Source organism: Carlito syrichta, unplaced genomic scaffold (genome assembly GCF_000164805.1).
Source record: "Carlito syrichta isolate Samal-C Ts95f unplaced genomic scaffold, Tarsius_syrichta-2.0.1 Scaffold314339, whole genome shotgun sequence".
NCBI classification, from domain to species: domain Eukaryota; kingdom Metazoa; phylum Chordata; class Mammalia; order Primates; family Tarsiidae; genus Carlito; species Carlito syrichta.
Genome location: NW_007258435.1, coordinates 405,934 through 414,915, shown reverse-complemented (window position 1 = coordinate 414,915; position 8,982 = coordinate 405,934). Strand labels below are relative to the sequence as shown.

Genomic DNA, 8,982 nt, shown 5'->3' with positions numbered 1-8,982 from the left:
TCATGAACTTCACAGCAACCCGGATGGAATTAGAGTTTATAATACCGAGTGATCTTTCACAGAAAGAAAGATCTAAGTATCACATGTTCTCACTCATAAGTGCACCTTGAACAATTACCGTAATACTATAAGAAAAGGATTGACAGTAGCAGGAAACTTCAGGGGGGGTGAAGGAGAGGTGAGATTGACAGTAGTTGATATCAGCCTGGGGAAGGGGGAAGGGGGGCATACCTCAGCAACAAGGGTACCTGCACAATGAATATTTGTATACCTAACCCTGAATTGTACCCCACGGTTTTAAAATAAAATAAAAATAAATAAATAAAAATAAAAAAGGCATTGTGAACACCTCATTTTTTGCATGTTGCCTATATTGTGTTGGCACAAATTGAAGATTTGTGGTAAATCTAGTCAAGCAAGTCTTGGTGCCATTTTTCCAACAGCATGTGTTCACATCATGTCTCTATCATATTTTGGTAATTCTTGCAATATTTCAAACTTTTTCATTATCATTATAACTTTTTTCACTATGATGATGTCTGTTTTGTTGTTATATCAATGATCTTTGATGATATTTTTTATTGTTTTAGGGTATCGTGAACTTCACTCATATAAGGTGGCAAACTTGATAGATGTTGTATGTGTTCTGACAGCTCCACTGATCATCCATTTCCTTGTTCTCTTCCTCTCCTCAGGTTGTTGTAGTCTTTGAGACACAACAATATTAAAATCAGGCCAACTTATAACCCTGCTGTGGCCTCTAAGTGTTTAAGTAAAAAGAAAATTGCACCTCTCTCACTTTAAATCAAAAGCTTGAAATAATTAGGTTTAGTCACAAAGGTATGTTCAAAGCTGAGAGAGGCTGAAAGCTAGGCCTTTGGTGCCAAGCCGCCAAGTTGTGAATGCAAAGGAAAAAAATTTGGAAGAAATTAAAAGTACTACGCTAGTGAACACACTAAGGGTAAGAAGATGAAACAGATTTGTTGCTGTTGTGGAGAGACTTTTAGTGGTCTGATAAAAGATCAAACTAGCCACTATATTCCCTTAAACCAAAGCCTAATCCACAACAAGATTCTAACTCTCTGGTTCTGTGAAGGGTGAGAGAGGCGAGGAAGCTGCTGAAGAAAATGTGCAGCTACCTACCAGAGGTTGATACATGAAGTTTGAGAAAATAAGCCATCTCCATAGCATAAAAGTGCCGTGCCGATGGGAAACAGCAGGTGATAATGTAGAGGGTGCACCAAGTTCATCCATAAGGTTTAACTGAGATCATTGATTAAAGCAACTATGCTAAAAAATGTAGATTTTCAATGTAGATGGAATATCCTTCCATTAAAAGAAGATGTCATTTAGGTCTCTCATAACTAGAAAAGATAAGTCAATGCCTGACTGCAGAGCTTCAAAGGATAGGCTGCCTATCTTCTTAGGGACTAATGCAACTGGCGACATTAAGTTGAAGCCAATGTTCACTTACTATAATGAAAATCCTAGGGACCTTAAGAATTATGCTAATTCTACTCTGCCTGTGATTATAAATGGAAGCTTGAAAGACAGCACATCTGTTTACAGTATGGTTTACTGGATATTTTAAGACCATTGTGGGGACCTATTGCTCAGAAAAAGAAAATATTTTTTTCAAAATAGTACTGCTCATTGACAATGCACATGGTGACCTAAGAGTTCTGATGGAGTTGCACAAGGAGATTAATGTTGTTTTCATGCCTGCTAACACAATATCCATTATGAAACATATGGGTTAAGGAGTAATTTTGACTTTAAAGCCTTATTATTCAAGAAATACATTTTGTATCTATAGCATCCACTGATAGTGATTCCTGTGATGGTTCTGGGCAAAGAAAATGGAAAACTTTTGGAAATGATTCTCCATTCTGGATGCCATTAAGTACGTTTGTGATTCTTGGAAGGAGGTCAAAATATTAATATTAACAGAAGTTCAGAAGAAATTGATTCCAACCCTCATGGATAACATTGAAGAGTTCAAGATTTCAGTGGGGGAATTCACAGCAGCTGTGGTAGAAATGACAAGAGAACTAGGATTAGAAGTGGAGTCTGAAGATGTGACCGGATTGCTGCAATCTCAAGAAAAATCCTCAATGGATAAGAAGTTGCTTTGTATGAATGGGAAAAAAAAAAAAAAGAGGTGTTTCTTAAGATGGAATCTACTCCTGGTGAAAATGCTGTGACCATTGTTTAATTTACAACAAAGGATTTAGAATATTATATAAACTTAATTGGTAAAGCAGCAGCAGGGTTTTTTGAGAGAATTGACTCCAATTTTGAAAGATGTTTACCTAAGGTAAAATTGCATGCTACAGATAAATCCTTCATGAAAGGAAGAGTCCATTGATGCAACAAACTTAATTGTTGTCTTGTTTTCAGAATTTGTCATAGCCACTCCAATCTTCAGCAACCACTGCCCTGATCAGGTGACAGCCATCAGCACTGAGGCAAGACCCTCCCCCAGCTAAAAGATTATGATTTACTGAAGGCTCAGATGTAGCATTTTTTAGCAGTAAATATTTAAAAATTTTATTGGACATTGTTTTTTAGGCATAATGCTGCTGAGTACTTAATAGAGTACAAACAACTTTTGTATACTTTGAGAAACCCCCCAAAATCATGTGACTCTTGCTTGATTGCAAAATTCACTTTATTGCGGTGGTCTGGAGTTGAACCTATAATATCTTCGAGGTATGATTGTGCACGACTGGTGGGAATATAAACTTTTTGGTGGGAATATGAAATCAAGAACTCAGAAACTTGCACACTCATGTTCATAGCAGCGTCATTCACAATAGCCAATAGGTAGAAATGTCCCAGATGTACATCAACAATAAATGGATAAACAAAATGTGGTATATACATACAGTGGAGTATTATTCATCCTTAAAAGTGAAAAAATACGGACACATGCTACAACATAGAGGAACCTTGAAAACATTATGTTAAGTGAAATATATCATACACAAAACCATAAATATTGCACGATTTCACTTATATGAGTTATCTAGAATAGGCAAATTTACAGAGATAGAAAGTATTAAAATGGTTAATTTTATGGTAGGCATATTTTACCACAATACAAAGGCATCTTAACCAGATATTTTCATGAGTTCTCACTAATTTCAAAGAACAGGTATTTCTCATGTTGTTTAATCACCTTAGAAAATAAAAAAACGCTAAGCTTCCCAAATCCTTTTTGAAGCCAACACAACTTTAATACTCAAATTTGTTAAAGATGTTTCAAAATGGAAAATTATAGACCAATTTCATATAGGAATATAAACACACTAATACTATGATAATTGAAAATAAAATCTGGCATTATATGAAAAGATTTATTAATACCAACTAAAAATTATCCAGAAATACAAAGGTGATTTAGTATCAGAAAATATTATTGTAATTTGCTTAATTAGAAAACTAAAAACAGAAAAAACTTGCAACTGCAAATGAAGCAAAAAAACATATTAGACAAAAGTTAAAAGAAAATGCTAAGTAAAATATAGAAGAAAACTACTCCTGGAGAAGAAAATATAGACTAAAGTAAAATATATAAGAACATTACTTTTAAATTCTTGAAACCATTTCAATTAGGATCAGAAACTAAATGAAGATGTTTATTATTGTTGGTAATACTCAACATTTTTTGGAAGTTACATGTTATAACATGAAATCATTTGATGAAACATTGAAAAAGAGAAGATTAAATCATCTTCTTATTTGATAGATATGATTATATACTTCAAAATCTTCAGAATTCTAGTTCAAGAATAAAATAAATAAAATAATTTTGTAGATAAAGGTATACTAAGTGAATGGATTTTCTATCAACAATTAAACTTAGAAATAAAAATGAGTGAAAGTTTATTTAAATGACAGTATATGCTTACACTTCTTAGAAATATAGCTACCAAGAATGGCATAGAATTGTCACAAAAAAATCTATAAACTTTCCTTAATTATAATAACACTAAAAAAAGGAAAAATAATATTCTTGAGTAGAAGTTAAAAATGTCAGTTCTGCTAAAATTAAAGTAAGAATTTAATGTTATTTTGATTATCCAGAGGATTTTATTCAGAGAGAAATTTTATAATATTATCTTAAACGAAATGAAAAATGGCTGAGAATAGTCATGAAAAATATAAGGAAAAGAAGAATGGGGATAGATAATCTACTTCACTGTTCTCACAAATACAATAGACACTGTGAAAAAAATCAGTATGGACTTATCCTAGAACTAGAAAATTAGATTGTGTGTCAGAAACAAAATTAAAAAAGAAGAATATTAGATGTAAAAACAATACAATTTTGTTAAATGATTTCATATACATTTGGACATTTAATATATGCAAAGTCAGTTTTTCAATTTTGTGGGTAAAGGATGAATTATTTAATGAATAGTGATAGCACAACTGACTCTCCACCTGAAAGAAAATAAATTTGAGTTCAAAATAGTTCAAATAAAGCAAACACAAATGCAACAAATTTAAATATAGGCTAATGTTTTGGCTACAAATATAATCAAGAGGACAGAGAAACTTTCTTAAGCAAAATGAGAAACTCAGATGTTCTAAAACTTTGATGCATTTAACTGTATAAGATGAAAAACTCAAGAACATATTTCAAACTGAAAACAAACTCATAACTAAAGATGCCAAATGAAATTTTAACCTCTATACTATACAAATGGGCTAGAAAAATAACCTACTAGATAAAAGAACACAAAATATGAACATTCCATAGTTGAGAAAATCCAAATGACTGGTAGACATTTGAGAAGATGGTAAAAATCACTGGTAGGTAGGAAAATGTAAGTTAAATAAAAATTGGTGATTTGCATCCATCAGATTGACAAAAATGTGGAAAAAAGACAATTATTGCCAGTTGTAATAAGAGGAAATTGATACTTTCATATATTGGTAGATATTCAATTTTGCAGGTCTTTAGAAATGCAATATGGTAATATCTATTAAAATTAAAACTGCATGCATCTTTGACAGCAAAGTATTACTGCCAGGAATCTATTCTATACTAATAAAAGCACCATAATATAAAATTTTATGTACAAGTATATGTATTAAATAATTTTTCATAAGGGCAAAAATACAGCAGTATGGAAATATAAAAATATCTATCAATAGAGGAAGGCTTGAAATCAATAGTGGTTTATCTACAATGTGGAATATTATGTTATCAGGCATCAATTAAAAATAACACATTAGAACTACACATGGTCGATTCAAAGCAATGCATTCAAGGCATAACTGAAAAAAGTAACATAAAGAGGAGTATGTCTCATATGAAACAACCTGTATAGTCAATTTAAAACTCCTTATTAATGCATATATATGTATACATGTGTGCATGCATTTATGTGCATGTGTGTGTGATTAAATGAGCTTGAAGTGCCGTATGGAAGTACAAACATGGTGTTGTTAACACAGACTACTAGTTCGATTGACAGGGGGGCAATAAGTCCAGGTAAGTTGGAAATAAATTTGGAAGGAAGTAGGTTGGAGACGAGCTGAGTGGGAAGTACATAATTAGCTTTTACTTTTTACATCATGGTATATTTTACTTATTGCAAGAAACATGTTAATTCTATAATTTGAAAACATATACAAAATAACCTTTACAATATTAAGATAAATTATTTTAAACATTCTAGTGGACTGGATGGTGGCTTCCTAAAAGATATGTCCACCTGTGGGTGTGACCTATTTGGAAAAACAGTCTTTGCAGATGAAATTAAATTAAGCTTCCAAAGGAAATCATTCTGGATTATGGAGAATTCTAAATCCAGTGACAAGAGATGGGAAGAAGACACACAAAGACGAGAAGGCTATGTGAAGACTGTGGGAGAGACAGGACTCAGAGGCACAGTCTAGGACGGCCAAGAGCCATCAGAAGCTGAAAGAGGTAAGAAACAGACTCTCCCCTAAACAATTTGGAGTATATTTTGGAGTATAGCCCTCTTGACATCTTGATTTTGTACTTCTGACTCTATAACTATGAGAGAATACATTTCTGTTATGGTAAGCCAACAAATTTATGGTAATTTTTTTTTGACAAAAATGCCATTCAGAATTTAAAAAAAATTTATTTCTCTTTCTCCTCCTCCTCCTTCTTCATCCTCCTCTTCCTCCTCCTCCTCTTCCTCCTCTTTCTCCTCCTCCCCCTCCCCCCCTTCCTCCTTCTTTTCTTCTTGACAGACTCTTGCTCTGTGATTCAGGCTGGAATGCAGTGACATAATCTTGGACTCAGTGGATTCTCCTGAATAGCTAGGACTGCAGGCATGTGGCACCATACCTGGCTAATTTTTAAAAATTTTTTGTTTTAAAAACTGGTCTATGTTGCCCAGTCTGGTCTCAAACTGGTATCAAGCAGTCTCTTGGCTTGGGGTAATTTGTTATAGCAACCTAGGAACCTAATTCAGATACCAAGTGTTTATTGCAATAGAAATTTTCTGTGAGTTCCAATATGTAAAAACATTAGCCAGCGAGACCCTGGTTCATGAATGTGGCACCTTTCCCCACCATCTCCATCCTTGTGTCACCACAGAAACACCAGGCTGCTTGGAGCACAACTTGAACATCACAGGTTTAGCCTAATCCCATTTCTGTACAGATAAGAAGAGTGAGATATGAAGAGTCTTTCCTGTCTGAATTTGTCCTTTGCGTCATTTTAAGTTTCTTTTTTTTTTTTTTGAAGTACAGTGGAATTTTATTTTATTTTTTTTTATTTTTTTATTTTTTTAATAATTAATCAGTATTTTTATTATAGTTTTGTGTAGTTCAGTTAGTTCTTGCCATTTTTATACTTTTGACAAATGCATTTCAATACCACATAATCATTTTTGTAAGGTTTTATTAATCTATCTTTTTAACATTTTTCTGGTGTCCTTTGGAAAATATTTTGAATAACCTGCTGGTTTCTTGCTGACCAATTCTAGATATGCACCTTTCACTTGAGATATGAATCCCTGATGAATTCTTAATTCTGTAGCTCTGATTCATCACGTGACTATGCTAAACTGAGAATTCCCCTCACATCACTGGATACAATAGGTCTCGGATATAAAAATGCTTGAGAAGGCATGACATTTGTGGTGCAGAAAGACTAAGGACAGCCTATGAGTACAGCAGTGAGGAAAGAGGGAAAGACTGAATGCTGAGCAACTGCAGTTAAGGTGTGATGCCTCCAGGTGGGCATAAGATTCCTAAATAGTGAGTTAGACCTATCCTTAAACATGGATGCTCCTTTATTTCTAGCAAAAAAAGAATTTCCCACTTTCCCCATAGCATCAAAGACAACTGAGGCTGAAAAGGCTTTGATGAGTGAGATGAGGTGTGGAGAGGTGAGAAGGACCATTGTTGAATGACACCACATTAATCATTTTGCCAGGCTTTTGTGGGTGTCTTTGCATGTTAAAGATCAGGTAGTTTTCTGCAGTGGAGAACAGAGTTAACTGGAGCAGAATAAGTAGTTTATAAAGGCTTTCTATTAATTATTTCGAAATCACAGGCAGATGTTGTGAGAATTTTGGATAACCAATGGGTTTACAAAACCATGATTGTTACAAATTGGCATGAGGCACATAGAAAGCAAAGGATAAACAGACAATGCAAAATTAGAATGATCAAAACAGAAATAAACTCAGATATGAATGGGGTGGATTTTTAAAATATATCCAACTATTTTATATGCATAAAAGATTTAAGATGCATCAATATTTATTCATATATTTATAACTAATATATGTCATCTATTTATAATTACACTGGGTATATTTGCAGTTTGTGATATATATATGACATATGTATCATATATTTTTATATTTTCTTTTAGGTATATCTCACAATTCCCATTGTTGGGTTTCCAGTTTCCACATAGCATAAGTTTGTCCCAAATATTGCATGGGACATACTTACAAAAATTATTTGTTTATCTGAATTTCAAATTTAAAAGAGTATGCTGTGTTTCCATTTGCTAAATCTGGCAACGCTATTTTTAAGAAGTTGTTTGTGTTTTTTTAATACAGAGGACTTTCTTACTTCTCAGTATCTAAGTTAAACTGATGTTAACCCCACTAATCTGACTCTGTGAGAGTCTCAAGAGGTCTTCCAAATTTCTAGCAGTTTTCTATTTTCTTATCTCTCCAGATCGCTGTGTTTCTGCACCCTTGCATGCGTTATATGTTGCATGACTCCTCAATCTGACCTGATGCTCAGCTCTTTCTTCAGTTTTTGTAAACACCTCCCCCACATACTGCCACATATGCACGCCAAGAATTCGATGCTTTGTTTGTTTATTTGCAGAGTCGTCATAAAAGGCAGTAACATCTGAAATCCTACTTTCCTCTTCTACTCTCATCTGCTGTTTTCAAATCCCCACTTCCTGGTAACTCTTGGATAGCAGAATTTTTCGCTGAAACTTTGGGATCAGTCTTGTCTTAGGCTGGGTGGCAGGAATGAAAAGGAGAGAGGAGCTCACTTTCTACTCAAAAAATTGAAACATTTTTCCCAAGAGAGACTGATCTCTTTCTCTGAGGAGTTCTGCAACCAGCTGTGACGATAATGTATTTTTCCCTATCTTATTGCATATTTAATATAAGCATAAAAGCAAGTCTACAAAAAAAAAGTTGGTTTCAGTAGTATCATGCATTGAAAAAATCAGTGTACATTCACGTCCTTAAAAGATTTATTTTCCTGCTCTTATCATTATTACAAACTGCCCAACAGCAGGGGCACTACTCTAATTTACTACCAACCCTCATGCACACCCCTAGCACAAAAATTTTGATCCTTGGAGGGGCGTTGACTCCAAGTTTGGTATAAAGACAAAATGAGATGGAGTCAAAGCAAACTGTTGTTAACCAAAAATCAAGGATTCTTCTTGAAACATCAGGGGTAGTGCTTCAATAATGAAATAGGCAGCAAATAATAAGAGCAATAATG

General features: G+C 33.7%; 1 protein-coding gene across 1 annotated transcript; it reads right to left on the bottom strand.

The window, feature by feature from the left end:
- Positions 1-6,899: 6,899 nt before the first annotated feature.
- Positions 6,900-7,421, bottom strand: CUNH7orf66 (chromosome unknown C7orf66 homolog). The gene is given in 3 exon segments (XM_021719271.1): positions 6,900-7,022; positions 7,024-7,174; positions 7,333-7,421. Coding segments are annotated over 3 exon segments (363 nt in total).
- Positions 7,422-8,982: the final 1,561 nt, after the last annotated feature.